The sequence below is a fragment of the Kogia breviceps genome, chromosome 2 (assembly GCF_026419965.1).
Source record: "Kogia breviceps isolate mKogBre1 chromosome 2, mKogBre1 haplotype 1, whole genome shotgun sequence".
NCBI classification, from domain to species: Eukaryota; Metazoa; Chordata; class Mammalia; order Artiodactyla; family Physeteridae; genus Kogia; species Kogia breviceps.
In genome coordinates, this window is record NC_081311.1 from 197,160,963 (window position 1) to 197,179,170 (window position 18,208).

At 49.5% G+C, this 18,208-nt stretch overlaps 1 protein-coding gene across 14 annotated transcripts in view; it reads left to right on the forward strand.

The window, feature by feature from the left end:
* Window positions 1-18,208, forward strand: part of AGAP1 (ArfGAP with GTPase domain, ankyrin repeat and PH domain 1) — a 568,640-nt gene that overhangs the window by 226,491 nt on the left and 323,941 nt on the right. For all 14 annotated transcript variants that reach the window (XM_067027214.1, XM_059055294.2, XM_067027207.1 and 11 more), the window contains one exon: window positions 3,626-3,760. In XM_067027214.1, the coding sequence (XP_066883315.1) occupies window positions 3,626-3,760 (135 nt within the window). The remainder of the gene's footprint in view (window positions 1-3,625; window positions 3,761-18,208) is intronic.

Below are 18,208 nucleotides of genomic sequence, written 5' to 3' on the forward strand. Positions count from 1 at the left end.
CGTAAGCGCCTCTTCCTGCAGGCCTACCGAGGGCGTTTCTGAGCCAAAGCAGGGTCTGTATGGGCGGCTCCTTACCAGCTGCCTGGGTTCAGGGGATCTGTGTTCAGGATGCAGAATGCCTTTCTGCGGTGGACTTACCAGGATAAAGGGCAGGTAGGTTTTCAGTCCAGGCCAGAAAGGTAATTTGATCAGTTTGTTGTCTTTCCTACACAGCAGTGTTTTGGGTAGTAGGGGTGGCGAGTCTGGGGTCCCTGCGCGGGGCCGTGCAGACCCTGCATCACCCCCTCCAGGCTGCCGTCGACCTTGACGCTACCAGGCCTTGAAGGGAGGAAATCCCGTAAGGCAGTGGGGAGCGCCTGTGGGCACACCAGTGTCGAGTGCGTGGTTTGCTTTTGTTCCCGATGTTTCCACATGGGGCCAGCTTTCCTGAGGTCCTGCTGGGATTGCAGATGCATACCTCTCCCTGCTCCTGACCTTGGAGATAAGTGCAGCCTCTGTGTCTCCCTCCCCAGCTGAAGGAAGGCGCATCTTCACCTCCCACCAGGATGGTGGATGGTCTGTGTCTCAGGGAGGCCTGGGGATGGCTCCACAGAGGCTCTGGGGAAGCCCTGATGTGGAGGAACCGACCCCCTTTTATCCCCTCTAGTTTTATAAGCGTCTGTCGATTGAGGGCCATGTACCTGCAAGGTACGCCTGGGAGCTTTGCATCCAGCGAGCACCTGGGAGCACCGATGGAGGGCTTGTTCACTGTCCCCTCATATTCATTTGTGAGACCTGTTTGGACTTCAGCAAAGCCATGTCCCAGAGGAGCAGGGCAGGAATGTTACCAATTAGGGATAGTCCTCACCTGAGGGCTCCTCTTGGTCGTCAGCCAGACCTCTAATTCCCAGAGCACCCTAGAAGCCCCCGTGGCAGGAGGGTGGAGTGAGTGGTGAGTGTGGGCTTCTGGAAGGTTCCACCCTTAGGTACCATTAGCTCGTTTCGCTTTCTGTGAAGCCACGCTTTTCCTGCTCCTGTACGGGCTGCGTGGGGTGCCGGAGACAACGGGTGAGGGGATCTCAGATTTCCCTCCCAGCTGGTTGGGGCTGGTGGCCTGAAGGTAGGAGATTATGGGATGGAGAATATGAAGAAGAATTAAGATAATTCCTGAGGGATACGTGGGGTGTGGGGCCTTACCCAGAGGTGGGAGGACGTGTTCTCTCCCGGGTACGGTCGGGGAGCTGGAGGATGTTCCTAAGAGGACGAGGTGATGGTGTGATGTCTCTTAAACGTCTGTTTTAAAGACTTGAAGATCACGTTGATTTGGGGGCGAAGCCGGAGCTGTAAAAAGATGCAGAGTCACGAGAGGAATGAAAAATAAGACTAGAAGAGCATTCAAGTGTAGGGTCTGTTTCTGACACGTGACAACGTATCTTGGAAGGAAGCTGAGATGGGACAGAAATGAGTGGGCACCCACCAGGGAAGGAGGGCCTGGGGGATTACGGGGTCAGCATAGATCTTAAGCTGGATTCATGCTCTGTGGCATGTGTTTTCTAGTTTATACCAAAGCACTGGAAAATTCTGGGCTTCTAACTTTTTTCCTACTGTTTTCTTAAAAGATGTTTACACCTTTGAAAAAAAACCTTCTTGGGCTTCCCTGGTGGTGCAGTGGTTGAGAGTCCGCCTGCCGATGCAGGGGACGCGGGTTCGTGCCCCGGTCCGGGAAGATCCCACGTGCCGCGGAGCGGCTGGGCCCGTGAGCCGTGGCTGCTGGTCCTGCGCGTCCGGAGCCTGCGCTCTGCAACGGGAGAGGCCACAACAGTGAGAGGCCCGCGTACTGCAAAAAAACCAAAAAAAAACCCCTTCTTTTCCTTAAGTGTTATGAAATCCAAGTCACATTTCTTATTCTGTAAGATAAGAAGACAGGACGAGATACTGTTTGAAGAACTCCCTCTAACAGGCCCTGCCAGGGAGCGTTCTGGAACATCCATTTGAGGTGGCTCCGGTCATTGTCAGGGGAAGGGTCCTGAATCATAGTTAGTTTCCCTAGAAGTAATTCAGAACTATCGGTTAAACCTATTCCATGGGACTAGGAAACAAAGAAAAAAATAGGGAGTAAGGAAAAGAGAAAGAGGGGGGAAAAATCAATAAATTATTCCCTCAAGATGTCCCTTTTCTTTACTACTTCCAGAAATTGGAGTGCCTCAGGCACTTCCTGTGCAACAGCAAACATTAAAAAGGTTGGCACTGTCTTGTGTGACTTCTACTGCTTTCCCTGGACTAGTACAGAAAATCCGGTTGGTGGGTTTTTGGCTAAAGAGATGTTGAGTGTTTCCTGTAACTCGGGAGCTTTCGTGCCCTCGGGGAAAAGTCCACGTCAGGAGCAGCCCCTGTAAAGTGTGTGTTGTTGCAGCGGGAAAGTCTCAGCCTGTCCTCTGGTCCTGTCTGCGGGGCGTGTGGCTGCCCCCCAGTTACTCAGTAGTAACAGAAAATGGGGAGGGGGAGGGGGCCTCGTGGATGCCGAGCTGAAAACAAAGAAAGGGGCTGCATTTCTTTTTATTAGGAGACTAGTGGCTGGTGCCTGACATGTGTTTCACGGCTCAGATGCCCCCATGTGTACACAGGTCCTGAAGGAGGTGAGGGGTGTATCCCAGCTGAGCCATCTATTTTTTTTTTTTTTTTTTTTTTTGATGTGGACCACTTTTAAGGTCTTTGTTGAATTTGTTACAATATTGCTTCTGTTTTATGTTCTGGGTTTTTTTTTGTCCCCGGGGCATGTGGGATCTCAGCTCCCCGACCAGGGATCGAACCCGCACCCTGTGCCTTGGAAGGCGAAGTCTTAACCACTGGACCGCCAGGGAAGTCCCCAGCCCGAGCCACCTGTTAAGAGCCAACGTGGTTCGCACACTAGTCTGCGACACCCCCTCCAGTGCCTCAGGCCCCCTCCCACTCCTGCCTCACCCTTGGGGCCCCCTTAAAACACTAGGCGCTCTGCCGCCCCCGCCCCAGACACCCTCCCCCACCCGCCACCTGCTGCAGGTGTGTCTTCTCTGGTCCCTGCCCTGTGACCCAGCGCCTACCCTACATCCCATCCTACACCCATCGTCCTTCCTCGTTTTTGTCTTACTTATTTTCTGCCTCCCTCCCCAGCTGACCTAATGTCCCCTCTGTGAGGGTACGGATTTGTGTCCCTCTTGTTCCCTGGGGGGCATCCCTGTGCCTAGAACTGGGCCAGGCACCCGACAGGGCTCCGTGAGCGTGTGTCCAGCGGGCAGATGGGGGGCGTGCGTTTCCCGGGTGCCGTGTGCCGAGAAGGTCACCACCGCACGTGGTGACCGTGTAGTTTTCCTTGTTACAGCATTTTCCTCCGGAGCCACATTTAACTCTTACCCTTTCCTTCTGGTCTTTGGGGACATTCTTTTATTTCACATTCAGAAGCAGGATCCTCTGAAACACCTGATCACTGTGATGTCTGGGATGATGATTCTGGGGGGATAAGCGATGTTTTGAGAACTCCCGGTCCTGAAAAGAATCGCAGCAGTGCCGAGCGAGGGGCAGGTGTTGGGCTCCTGGGGGCCGTGAGTGGCGGGACGTGCCCGGGCCGCTCGTGGTCACTATGTCGCCGCTTCTTGTCGGTCTGTTGCAGATGCCATCAGCTCCACCAACCCGCGGGTCATCGACGACGCCAGGGCGCGGAAGCTCTCCGGTGACCTCAAGAGGTGCACGTACTACGAGACGTGCGCCACGTACGGGCTGAACGTGGAGAGGGTCTTCCAGGACGGTAAATACTCCCGCTGTGCATGCGGCATCCCTTCGCCTCACACCGGTCACCGGTCCACGTGGATGACGTGACCCCGAGCACCCCCTACGAGGAGGGGACCCTCAGCCCCGGGTCACGTTCAGGGCATGCGCTGGGCATCCACCCTGAAACGGTCCTGTGTGTACCATTGGTGACCTCTGTGCACAGGATGAGGCATTTCTCAAATGGCTACTTACGCACGGGACGTGTCAGACATACACATGCATCACTGTAGATGCTCATTCTTTATTCAGCCCCATTAAGAAAAAAAGGTTTACGTATTTCATGTTAGGTTTGGAGGAGAGTAAGCAGAAAGGAGAGAGAGTCAAGTTTGGCCACGAGTCACTGCGCCTTCGGACCAGCGGCTGGGAGCGAGCGCCAGCATTGGGGAATTGTGTCTTGTCTTGGCCTCCTTCCTGATCCCTCACCTCCAGGGCAGGCACCCCTCAGGCGGGAAATTCTCCTGGCGGAGCCGAGGTTCCCCCGTACACAACTGTGATGGCAGACGTCAGGCCCGGAGGGCGGGGGAGAGAGCAGATGGGGATGTGAGCGGGAGGTGGGGGCCGGTCTGTGGCAGGGAAGGTGGTCTCTGGTCTCGTGGGGCCGGGGAGGGTCCGGGGTAGGTTAGCATCAAAGACCCAGGAGAAGGATGCTCCCGGCAGAGGCCCCCTCCTCTTCTGGCTTAATCTGGTTTAGACCTACCTCTGCACCCCCAGCCAGCTCTGTGCCCGGGCTTGTTGGGGGCTGAGCAGGGCAGCCAGGCTTGGTCTCCTTGGAGGCTGCCCCTGCTCCCGGGGTCGTGGAGGCCTTGCCCTGGGGAGACTGTTAATGCCAGGGAGAGTAGTAATGATGGGGCGCTCCTAGCACTTCCCCAAACCGGGCAGGTTACGCTTTAAAAAAAAAAATGTCCAAACGAGCTTTCAGAGGAAATTATAGGAATTCCACAGTCTCGCCATTTTATTAAATTTCAGAGATTGTGTCCGTTTTTTAAGTTTGCATTTTCTTCCACTTTCCTTAGCAGCCAGTTCCTTTTCTCAGCTTGCCATCTCTTTCCTCTTGTCCGCCTCCCCAATAATTATCAGCCTTTTCTATTTCTCGGCACATTTTTCTTAGTTAGTCCCTCCAGGCCACATTCCGTACCACCTCTCCCAGCTCAGGAGTCCCCTGAGAACAGCCCCCAGCCCCCAGGGCTCTGCGTCCCCGTCCCCTTTGTCCCTCACCGCACATTCCCATGGGCCTCCTCGGGCCCTGCCCACCGCGCTGGCGAGCAGACCCCACTTGAAAGCCGTTCGGGGCCAGTTTCTGCAGCTCCTTGAACTTTAGTGACACCGTGAAGAATGACGTAAGGAAGCCTGTGGGGTTGTCCCGAGGGGTGGGCTCCAGGGAGCAAGGCTGCCCTTTGCCCCGGATAGTGGAAGCCCGGGTGATGGTTAAAGTGGGGTATTAACAGATGAAAGGTCTCCAGACTAGGGCCCAGGGGCCAGATCTGGCCAACAGCCCGTTTCTATAAACAGACTTCTCTGTTTACCGGCTGCGGGAGGGGTGGGCTGGGCTGCCCTTGGGTGTTGCCTCAGAGTTGAGTAGTTGCAGCGGGACCTTTTGGCCAAGAAAGCCTGAGATACTCTGTGGCCTTTTACAGAAAGTCTGCCCTTGCCTGGCGTACAGGATCAGCATTGAGTTGCGTGGATGAGTTTCTTCTCCATATGGTGATTCCTTTCCTTGTACGTCCATGGAGGTTTGCAAGTGTGAACTTCCCGTGAATAAATGAACTCCTCTTACACATAGTAACGTAACCAGTACTCAGGGCTGACAAGGTATGGCGCTTCCCTGGCCAGCATCCAGAGTATCCGAGGCAGTGGGCGGGCGCCAGTGGGCTGGGGGCTCTTCTCGGTCATCCTCAGGCTGGCAGCTGGCAAGGGGAGCACGAGGAAGGACCTTTCCAAAAGCCATTGGTTAAAACGCCAGTGTTCCCTTTGCTTCGGCAGCTCCTCAGTGATTCCACCGGGGAACCATACTAAACTCGAGGTGTGAGTTTTCACAGGCTTGCGAGGTTTCCAGAACATCTTGTTATTATTTTAGAAACGATACACTGCCGTTGAGTACTTGGATTGTACAAAGCCTGCAAAGGAAATAACATCCATGATACTGCAGCTTCTGTGGCTGTTGTGATTTTATTCTTAAAATATTTTTATTTACATGAAGGTTAAGTTTCTAAAATAAAATGGGGGTTACTCTGCATATTTTATGTGGTAATTAGACGGTAAACATTTGTTGTTGTCGTTAATCGTAAACTCTCGAATTGTTAGTGGTAAAAGTAGTGGTTAACCGAACGGGGAGTATACTCAGTACTTGGAAGTTATTAGCAATAACCATCCATTTTAATCTTCAAGGGAAGAAACAACAACAACAACAAAAAAAGAAACTTGGAAGGTTTATAGCTAAAGAACTCAGGGCTCAGAAAAGTCACGTAACTTGAGCAAAGGTACTCGCGTGGATTGGACCCCAGTCTCAGGAGCCCGGAGCCTAGAGCCTTAACCATTTTGTCATTAAAACAGAGCATCTGGGTCCTGCCCACATACCCGGGGCAGGCTGGGGCCAGGGTACACTTTCACTGCACAGGTTCACTGCCCACTCACAGACTCGGTTTATCTGGATTTCTTTTTTGACTTCAGGGCTTTCTCTGTGCCCTAGGGCTTACTTTCATTTGTGTACTTTGAGTATCTTTGCATGGTAGAAAGATCTTTTTTAAAGCATGTGACTTCTGTGTAACCATTAGGTTATCGATGGAAGAAGCATCCAGACCAGGTGTGTTACCCCAGCTCTGACCTCCACCTGCTCCTGCAGGCCCAGCTCCCGATCAGCTGGCGGCCCAGCTTACTTTGTAAGAGACCAGGGACCTTAGTCTTTGCTTCTTTAACTGTCCTAAAACAGAAGACAGAACGTGAAAATAATGGAGAAGCGGGACGGTTTTGCTGGTGTCGCTGTCACAGATCTCCTGGAAGGTGATTCGGGAGGGAGGTTCTCTGTTAGCTTCTCGATATCAGGAGGAAGCGAAGCAGGCTGGTTGTTGCGTTCGTTCATTCATTCCCTTAGTTGAGCACCAGCCTTGCTCATGCCTGGAAGCACAGTCAGGGCCCCTGTCTTGGTGAAGTGAAAGTCCAGCAGGGAAGATAAACTTAGAACAGTCACCCAGAAATGCAGGCGGCATCTTGCCTGGGGGGCGGAGAAGAGGTGGTGCCGGACTAGGGTGCTTTCCGTCGCCCCTGCTCGACAGCCCGGGCTCACCCTCTGCTTCTTAGTTTGTGTCGCTTGTGGAGCAGAATGGTCTGGCCTGCACAGGGGGGGTTCCTGTAAGTCAGATTCACCTTTTGAGAATTAATACACTCACTGTTTTTTACTTAACCTGGGCAGCTGAATCTGGCTTGGGGCCTGGTCACCCGTCTGTTTGTCTGGGTTCCCAGAAGGGCCCTACGGGGCATTCTGGGGCCCCTGTGGGCTGCCCAGGGCCCCCACCCCATGTCTCTCAGTCCCATTCTGTGCTGCTTTGTTTGCCCCTGGCTGTGTCTGGGAGAGGAACTGCAGGCTGTTGTATTTTTAATATTACAGTGACTTCTGTGTTTGGCGTTCAGGTTTTTTGAAAGTCCCTGGTCGTTTGTCCAGATTAGGGCCTGGATACGGGCAGAAACAGGATTGCGGCAAACAGAGTTCGTTCTCGGCAGGTATCGTTTCTCTGGTGTTGTCACCTTCTACAAAGGAGCCAGGTCTGAGTGGCCAGGGCCCTTGAGGTGAGCACGTCTCTCCTGGCGTTCTAGTTCAGCCTCAGGGCAGGTGAAGGAAGGTGGTGTTGCTGGTGGGAGTTTTCAAGCGAGGCGGCATTCAGTGATAACCTAAACTAAACACCACTGAACGACAAAAGTAAATTCTTCCCTCAGCAGACCAAGCAGGGCTTCACGGTGGTGAAGAGTCATTGGTGTGGGTAGTGAAAGTGCCCCTGGGAGGGTTACGTGCGCCATCTTGGGAGCAAGAAAGTCTTCACGATAGAGCAGCCGTGATTTTAGTTGCCTGGGGTTGGGTTTTGGAAACTGTGGATTTTAGTCACTCTTCGAACACTTCTAAACATGTCACCTTATGTCGGGCGTCCGTGTTTGCAGCTTGCCTTGCCGAGGGTGACAGTGGCGTGTAATGGGCATGTGATGAGCGTAGTGATTTGTGTCACAGAACGGTTATCTTAGCCCAGGGGTGACGGAGGATCCGTTTTTTCGTTTGTTTTGGCGTTTTGTGGAAGAGAGCTGATGGACCCCTAAGGTTTTGGCGGTATATTTTATAATTTTTAAATTATGGCAGCTGGCTTGCATATTTTAAAGATCCCCGATACCTGAAGAAGAGTGGCTTCCCTTCATACAGAACGCGAAGTAGAGCCTGCTGGTGGTACAGACGCCCTGTTCTTTCCCTTGTCTAAGCTGCTTTGAGCCTTTCCCCTCCCCCCTCGCTCCCTCCCCCCTCGCTCCCTCCCCCGCCCCCAGAATGAGTTGATGTCGATTTATATGAATCGTAACCAGTATTGTTTTATATATAGGATGTTCTGTTATCCCTCCCACCATCGCTTGTACGCAGAATTTAATATTCTTGCACATACATTCTAAAGTTGTAGTCATTTGTCAAATCCTAATTCAGAGCATCCTGTTATGCACATTAAGGCATACTCCCCACTAAAGGTTTAACTTCTTAAGCTGGTGTTCATTGAACAGTAGGAAAGCTACCTGCAAAATTTTGCTCTGACAATCATCGGTGGACCAGCTGAAGATCCATATGGACCAAGATGTAGATAAATTGCAGATTGCCATCCTGCTTAATTCTCCCCAAGGCTGCTGGATTTTGTCACTGGGTTGTTTGTCAGGGATAGTTTAGTGATCTCATGTGGGAGACCTTTTGTTCTGGGGTGGATCTGCTTTATTAAAAGAAACAATTTAGTTTTAGGTACATGTGGTTAGAAAAGCTGGGCAATAGCATTTGAAGGTCTCTGTCTGCCTATTGCTAGACCTTCTGCTTACTGAGGCTTCTCCTCCAGTTGTCCTGGGGGTGGACGTTTATCTATAGCGGGAAGACTCATGTCAGTCTTTTGACACCATTGCCCAGCTCTTTATTTCTTTTTTGGTGGGGGCGGGTATAGTTGCTTTACAGTGTTACGTTAGTTCCTGCTGTACAGCGAAGTGAATCAGCTCTATGTATACATACATCCCCATGTCCCCTCCCTCTTGGACCCCCCCTCCCCATCCCCCCCCATCTGGGTCACCACAGAGCACCGAGCTGAGGTCCCTGCGCTATACAGGAGGTTCCCCTTAGCTATATCTGTTTTACACATGGTAGTGTGTCTATGTCAATCCCAATCTCCCAATTCACCCCACCCCAGCTCTTCCGATTTGTGCTGCAGTCAGCGTTCTGGAAAGCGCTTTCGTAGGAACTGTTGTTCTGCTCTTGGGTTTCACGCCTGCCGGGGGTTGGCTCCCTCATGCCGAGGCCTGAGCCCCGAGAGATCGCAGACCCGCCCAGTGTCCTGCGGTACCGCACACAGCCCCAGTCTGCTTTCCAGCCTTTGCTTCCAAAGACTGAAAGAAACCCTGATGTACAGAGAATCCCCTTTCACATGAAACGTCTGCAGCTGCTTGGCCCTAATTGCAGGGGTGTCCAGTACAGGGGCAGCTGTATTAATGAGCCCAGTTGGTGCAGCCTAACTGCATGTGTTAGGGCGTCATTAAGTGTAAGCAGTCTTGTGGGCTTTCCTCCCCAGTGTGGCATCACCGGGCACCGTGTTCTGTCTTGTTCACGGTCTTCTGTTCCTCCTGTGGAGGGACGTGTCAGGCCTGTGCCGTTCTCTCCTGGAACCAGCTTCATTTTCTCCGGCGGGGGTGGCCTCTTTTGTTCTTTGTAGTGTTGCTGTTGTTCTTCTCCTTTTTTTATTATGTTAGAGATTAGATTGGAGCCAACTTGTTGTTTTATATATATGTACGTATATATATATATATATGTTTCCTTTTGCAAAAGAGTACTTTCAAAGATAAGATTTTTCATGTTCAAAGGCAAGCCGTATGTCTCCATTTGACTTTAATATATATTGAAAAGGTGAACTAATTAAGTTGTTAAGTGTCATTAAGTATCTGTTAATACGTACTTTTTAAATCATTTGTAATAAGGACTAATGTTTATATCGCAGTTTGAGGGCTTACGATGTCAGGTAGTAGATCTTACGAGGCCTGATTTGTAGCTGGCAGCCACGTTCTCTGAGGGGTTGGCTTCCTGAAGTCACGTCGTATGGCTGGTGACAGGCCCGCGTGTCCGTTTTCTGTGTTCACTGCACCTCTGTGCCCACACCCACCCCGCCCTCTGTCACGGCCCTCTTTGCAGTGGGAAGTTGTATGTGCAGGGCTTCCTGGGACAGATGATTGGTTAGTGTGTATTAGGATGGGGCAAAAAAAAAGGTTCAGCTGCTTAAATTACACTTTCTAAAGGGGTTTACTAGTTTCAAACTTCCCAAGAACCGGGATGATGTGAAAAAAGTTACCTACCTAAGTCTTACGTAGCACTCACGCGGTGATGCTGAGGTGGGGGACAAAAGAAAAGGAAAACAGTCATCAGGCTCCTCTCAAGTTAACTGGTTAAGTCTTACAAAGTGGTCTTGACCCTGGTTTTGCAGCTGCCCTGATGTCATCATTAACCACAGGTGTCTTTGGCTGTCACTGCCTGGTAGCTTTTAACATGCTCTCATTCCCTGGAAATTAGGAACTGCAAGGTGTTTCCAAAAGAGCCGTACCTGGCCCATCGCGGATCATCTCTCACCAAACTGAGAATATCGCGAGCACTAAGTAGACTTTTGATGGAGCCTGTGAGTGGAGGGGGCGTGGAGTGATTAGGGAAGTGTAGGCTTGCGGAGGCGGTCCACCTTGTGCCGTAACCCTCGTGTGTGTTTGGGTGAGAAAGTGTTTAAATGATTTATACTAACTATTTTTATGAAACATGACATTGTCAATACCGCTCATATGTGCATTTTCAAATGCAGTGAATTTCTTAACCAGGGAAGCTTTCTCTGTAACAGGGTCGAATCACAAATCAAAGTAGTGAATGAATGCCAGAAGTAAAATAGCAACACTTGGTGTAGTAAACTGTATTCTCAGAGGTAACAAAAACAAAAGAAAAACAGAAGAACTTTTGAGTTACTTGACTGTTTTTAGAAAAAAAATCTTTGAGCTCAAAAGTTCTTAGGGGTGGGAAGTTGTCAACACATGTGTTCCAGATGAGCCCGGTGCGCCTGGCACGTGATCTGTGACCAGATCTTCCAAATACGGTGAACAGGTAGGGAATGTATCAAGGTGGGACCAGTGGCTGGGCTTCACCGAGCAATCCGGGCCTAAGAGGTGATGAACCTTGAATAACTCAAGTGTTTTAAAACATGATTATTGTCACCAGTATGAAATCAGCTCGTTCCTTATTTGGAGTCTCTTTGCCTAGAAGTTGCCCTTTTTAAGAATGTATCTCCCATCATGTTCAGTGGACCCAGAGGTCCACTGATAATTCCTTTTAAAGCGGAATTATCTCCTTGGAATATTGACTGATTTGCTTAAAATCACTTATCCAAAATGACGATTTTTAGGTGGGGGGAATTTCTAAATTATCAGTGTGGTTCATACTCCACAGACGGCAGCTACTGGCCTTAACGATATATACGGGATCAGGTGTGAAGTGATAATTCTTAAACTAGTTTCTGATACGAGTAGAAGGAACCATTACAAGGAGAGGCATTTTAATTCTTTCAAAAAGTAACATAGAAGTCATCTGAAAGTCTTTATCAAGATTGATGATATCATAAACAGTGAGAGACAATAAGCCGTCTTTTATCTCATGGTGTCGTGGAATGTTGTGTTGATAGAGGCTTGGATCTTTTCCGGCAGTTTCTTACCCTGAGTCTGGACCTGTCATGCTGTGCTTCCCTTGGGAGCATGTTGACTGGGCCCCAGTGTCCGTGGAAGTGCGCAGAAATGCCTGAGTTAACTCTCTCACACTCCCGACACGAGGCCATTAAACACACTATTAGTAAATGTGCTGTGTTTTGATTTTCACGTTAAGAGCCTATCTTTTGCTCAGAGGATTAATTTTATCAATGCCATAGAAAATGGTTCTTTTAATACTTTGCCGCGCCGTGGCATCAGAGCTGTGTTTTGCCCTAGGATTCCTCTTAATGACTTTAGCCAGCTTGAATTAGCTTGATGTACCATTAATGCTTACAAATGGCTTTTATTTTTGTTCATAATCTGTTCATAATGCCACGGCGTTCTGCTCTTTCTAATGTTTTTAAGATGATTAAACGATGATGTATTTTTTGACCTGTTTAACCCTCCACAGAGTCTCTGATCAAAAGAATATGTTAAGATGTTACTTAACTGGGACCGTCAGAAGTTGTTACCATCTGTAGATGATGTTTCCAAGTTATTTTGAAGTCTTCTGTTTATTTTATAACATTTTCTTTCCCTTATAGAACATGGACGTAGCCAGATTTCTTTTTAATTGAAGTGTAGCTGATTTACAATGTTGTTTAATTTCTGCAAAGTGATTCAGTTATTTTTATATATATATATATATATATTCAGTTATATATGTATTCAGTTATATATATATATATATATTCAGTTATATGTATATGTATACACACACACACTTTTCTTTATATTCTTCTCCATTATGGTTTATCATAGGATATTGAATATAGTTCCGTGTGCTCTACAGAAGGACCTTGTTTGCCGATTCTGTATATAATAGCTCACATCTGCTAATCCCAGCCTCCCACTCCATCTCTCCCCCCACCGCCCTCCCCCTTGGCAACCACAAGTCTGTTTTCTGAGACGGCCAGATTTTGCATAACCTATACTCATTGAGGAACTGCCCACTACCCACTAGGTTATAGCAGCCCCAAATTGGTTCAGTTCGTGAAAGACAAAAGTAATCCTCAAAGGAGGTTGACTTTTAGTTAGTTGTGAGATGCTTTGATGCGAGAAAGCATAGCTTCTCTCCGTGGACTTGGGTGTTTTTTACATGCTGCTTGTCAGGTGAACCTGGCCAGACACTGGCTCCAAGAGTGAGTGGGGAAGCCAGGCTCGGAGCAGATGGTGGGCCCCCCAAAGACCGGGCTCTGGGGTCTGGGGCTAGTTTGTGTATTTAGTGCAGAGCCATTGGAAATTTTGTGAAGAGGAGAAGCATGCGTTAACGCCTCTGTCAGTGATCATCCCCGATTTGGGGAAAAGTAAACTGTGAAAAGTGGATTGTAAATTTGTCTACAAGAGACACAGGTGTAAAAACTTTGGTGAGGAAGTTGGGTTTTGTGAGGCTTGCCAGAGAAAAGAGAGAGATGATTTTTAAAGGTTATGAAATATGGAAATAAATACCGCCCGGAAGAGCACCACGCACTGGCTATTATCAGTAAGGCCTGGGAAGGGGAGTGTACATGGATGCCCACGCGTTTGAAAAAAATGGATTCTCGGGCGTTCTGATGTTTTACAACCTTGTTCACAAAAATACTTTTTCTACAGAATAGTTTCTAATTTTTGCACTGCATTCGTTGAGTGACTGTGACCACTTTTTGACCCAGTCCTCTATTAGACATTTTGTGACCCCCTCCCTCCATTTATTTATTGTTTCAGAATGAATGCTTCAGTGGTTGGCTCTTTGCCTAGAGCTGCATCTCCGTCCTTTATCATTTCTTTAGGACACACCTCCAGACGTGAGCCTGCCGGTCAGCGACTTGCATAGCTTTAGAGCTTTTGGTCCTTGTGGTTTGATAGCCTTAACCTTCTGGGGAGTCTGTATCAGCTCAGGTTTCCTCCGGCAGGTGTCCTTTTCCTGCACTCTGGCCGCTGTGGGTATTTTCATTTTTAAAAGCGCTTATTGTTTATAGACAGCAAATCATCATAACTTCTAGTTTTTTCCAAATATTACTTTCAGTAGGTCTGTCCCTTAATTTAAAAAAAAAAAAAAGCTCGTTTGTTAGGAGGTCGCAGCCGGTTTCGTGGCTGGGATGCTACGTGGGGAGCGGGGCGTCCTTGCTGCTCCCACAGACATGCCCTCTCGGGTATACCAGGTGGGTTCTCTGAGCGCCCAGCTCCCCAGAGGGCAGGCGGGCCCCAGAGGGCAGGCGGGCCCCAGAGCCCGGTCCCCAGACCCGTGCAGAGCTGTGACTTCAGCAGCTGGATGTCGGAAGTGCAGTGCGTTCCCTCGGACTCTCTCACCGGCGCCGCCTGTGTCACTGCGGAGACGGACCCCTGGTGTGAAGTGACTTCTGAGGGAAGCAGAGAGAACACCCAGGCCCTTGGGTTTGGACCTGCCCCTCATTTCCTTGCGGGGACGAGGCTGCAGAGCAGGGCGGCCGCGGGGCAGGTCCCCGGGCTGCCATTCTGGGTCCTCCTCCTGGGCTGGGCGTGGAACTTCTTCTCGACCCGTGTTTCCCAGATGCTCGAAGCACATCCTCCCTTTGGGGGAACGTAAAACTCCTATATCTCATCATCGAGTGTCTGAAATGCCAAACTTTGCGAACCCACGCGAGTCACCGCCATGGACACGGCAGAAAGAAAGCGTAAGCATGTGCTCTTTCCACGCCGTGTCCTGGGCACCTGTGTCAGCCGCCGAGAGCACGGCTGCTGCTGCCTGATTTTCTGTCTCTGCGGGTCGCCCAGGCGCTGCCGTGTTCGGTCACACGCCCTTCAGTGGGCGCACGTGGGACCTGCAAGCCTGTACTTAAATATGTGATTAATAAGCAGCAGTCAGCTCAGCCCCCGAAGAAAAGAGAGCCTAAGGCGTGTTCATCGTCGGCAGTCGTCTGGCCCCAGGTGCCGCCCCCTTAAGAGGGCTGCGCGGTTCTTTCCCTTGTGCGTGTCTCCGCCTGCAGGGGGCGCCGCGACCCGACCCTGGCCGGCTCTGCTCCACGTGCAGCCATAGTTCAAGGAGGAATGTTTTGTCTGTGAACTTTGGCACGTTTGGGCAACTCCCTCATATTTAACTAGTGTGTAAAAACCAAATGAAAAAATACTGAGCGCCAGTGCAGTCGCCTAGATGTTAGGGAGTGCTCCCGTCCATGCACCAGGATTTCAGTATTAAATGAGATACACCCCGGTGTCTTCTGCATTTAAATTCATTCCTTGCCTGACCTGCGGGCTTGTAGAATTTCACGTCCGCAAGGACCGGAGACGCTGTGTCCCCGCTCAACTGCTGGCTGTACGTCGAGCGAGGGGCAGGGCCCCTGGGCCGGGTTCCGCCAGGGAGGGAGCTTAGTAGCAAAGCAGAAGCTGGAGATTTGATCTGCGTCTCTTGCCTGCACGGTTCTACCTTTGTGCTGAAAGTGTTATACTCAAAAGCCTCTGATTACATTTTAAACCTGGTAGTGAACGAAAATGCTCCTTTAAGCGATCATTATTTTTAATACAGTTCAGGCCATTTCACCAGTGAGGGATCTTGGCTTAGATGCAGTGCTATAATGATCAATTATAGTCTTTCGGATGAACTGTCTAATAAAAACACATTCACACAGGCTGTTTTCTTTATGTGATAGAATATGTGGGTAATAGAACGAGATCTGTGACAGGATCTCTGAGATTCAGTGAAAATACAGCAAAAGGAAAATTGCTGTTTTGTAATTTAGTGAGATGCCACTAGGGGGCATCGGAAGAGCTCGTAAGGATGAGTCTCACCTACTTTTAACTTTTGCTGTCACTGTGTGGAATACAGACGTAGTAAAACTAACACAGTGGTTTAAGAGGCCATTTAGACCTGTAATAAGATACACCCCATAAAGTGCGTGAAGTTACTGGATCAGCGGTGCACGAAGGCAGAAGTAAAGTTTCATTCACTCATTGGAATGGGGAGGAGAATAAAATAAAAAAAGATGAAATGACGTAGTCTGTGGTTAAAGGGACCCAGATCCCCTTTTCCTAATTTTGCCTCTCGTGTAACTTTAGAGAAGAACCAACGAAAGTTTGGCAAACGATAGGCTTAGTTTTTAATACAGGACAGTAGATGGATTGATTGAGCCTGCCGTTCCCTTTCAGCAGAAGCCACCAAGAGTTCCGTCGGCCTGAGTGACAGCCCAGGCTCCCCGCTGTTGGGTCTGCACCCTTGATCGGAAGGCAGGTGGAACACAGGCCTCTCTCTCACCAGCGCCCGGGCCAGGCAGGTGTCCGGGGCGAAGCCCTGGCCATCAGCTCCCCTGCCCAGCTGTTTCCTCTCCCTGTTTGGGGGAGACTGTGGGCTCTTCGTGCTGCCTGGTAGCCAGCGATGAGACAGGCGCCAGTCAGACTCACATTCCCGGGCGGGAGGGACAGAGTGGGTCAGTTTGGGGAAACACAGATGTTCTCTTCTGTGCAGGTGAGCACCGTTACTGAGAATGGTTGGTTTATAGGCACCTGAAGTGTTGAGGACCCTTCCGGAGAACTGGCCGTTGTTGCCTCTGCCTGTGGACCAACCAGCAGTGGGCTGGGGGCACGCCGGAGAGAAAAGAGTCTGTGCCCGAGACTGCATTTGCCTTGGGCGAATCTTTTCGTTTCTTGAGATGGTGGGGTTTTGTTTTCTTTTGTCTTGTTCTGTTCTGTTCTTTTCCCCCTAAGGTGCATAGCTTCTCCCCGTTACTTTCCATTTCTTTGTATTTTGCTTTCACCTTTTATTTTCTCCCACTGCATAATTTCCATTAGACACTGCAGCATCTCAGCTCAGAAAATTTTCAATTTCTTTATTTGGAAAATGGGACTAATTACACGTTTGGTACTTCCAGTGAGAAGTATATCAAGTCACAGCCTCTTCTATACAGATTTTTTTAATAGGTTATTTACAAATGGAGTGTTTAGAATGTATAAGAAAATATAATTTGGAGAGTTCTACAGTTTTCAGTCCTTGGAATAGTGGGGACAGGGCAGAATATTTTGAGCAAGAAGAGAAGTTAGGTAGAAGTGGGGTAAATGCATCCAAATGAGCCAGCCATAAGAGCCCCTCTGGGAGGGCAGCTTTCACAGACTTTCTTTTAGAGCCAGAGACTGTTTTACCAGCCCCTGCAAATGAGAGCATTAGAGGGAGGGCGTGTGGAGGTGGGGCAGTGACCCAAGTTGCAGGTATTTCCACCGCATTTAATACACACTTTCTGCATTAAACCACTCACAAGGCACCAGGGTGGGTCCACAGGCCCTGCAGAAAGTGAGGACGGCTCGGCTCCCTAGCGAGCTGGGGATGCACACACGCTCGTGGGTTGGCGGGTGGTTGAAGGTGTCCTGGGAACCCTCGTATTCTGAGCGGCGGCTCCAGGGGGCCAGGCTCCAGCTCAGCCAGAGCAGCCGGCTGCATCTTTCCTCCTTGGCGTTGCCTGATGAAGTTCTTCTGCAAGAAGAAAAGCTGCTGCTAGAGGACAGTTTGAAGAGCAGTGATCTCATAAATACATCCCTGATGATGGAATATCCTCAACGAATATTCTGATGGATCAAGTAATTCAAGATAAATGAGGGTGAAAATGCCCATAAAATCAGATCCGAAACTGTGAGCAGGGGCTCTTTCCCTGGACACCTTGCTTTCCCGGGCGTCTCCCTCCTTTGTCTCCTGCCCTTTCTCCCTAAATGGTTCCTAGAGAAATGCAGTTAGTTGGGCAGCTCACACTATTGTGTGCTACAGGGACAGTTAGGAGGCCGTTGAAGAAATGAGATGATAGAGGAAATCATTGAGCGTGATATGTCATCATTAACTTACTTGGTATAAATATGATGGCTGAAATAAGGAGGGAGAGTGGAAAAGAGCCAATCCCATGAGTAGGACTCAGGTGCACCTGCCCCTGCCCACCTGGCCAGGTAGCAGTGGGGAAGCGGAGCTCATTCTGTAGTTTTGCTGATGGGGTGCAGGAAGCCCAGGCTTCCACCGGGGGCGGGCATGTGTCCCTCGGCTGCACCCTTTCCATGAAGTTCTGCTTTTCAGAGTCCTGCTTCACATCCATTTCCTCGAAAATACACATGTGTATTTCATGTGTTATGTGTTTCTGTATATTTAAACGTTCATGTTGTTCCTGATTAGGATAACACTTGTTTGTAAAAATACAGAAAACTGTTAACGTAGCCAATTAAAATCACCTGTGATCCCACCGCCTCGTGATAAACATTTTATTGTATGTCCATCTAGTCAGTCTAGTCATTCAATAGTTTTAAAACAAAATTGGCATTTTATTCTATATCCTTGTGAATAGCCTGCTTTTACAAGACCTGGGAATAGTTTCTACATTGTTTAATTTGCACTGTGTCTTTATGACTTCACAGCATTCCTTTCTATGCTGGCATCTGCCAGCCTGGATTCACCAACCCTGGAGACAGAAGGCTGGTCTGGAGACTCACCTTCTCTAGATCCTTTCCCTAAATATCTCAAGTGCCC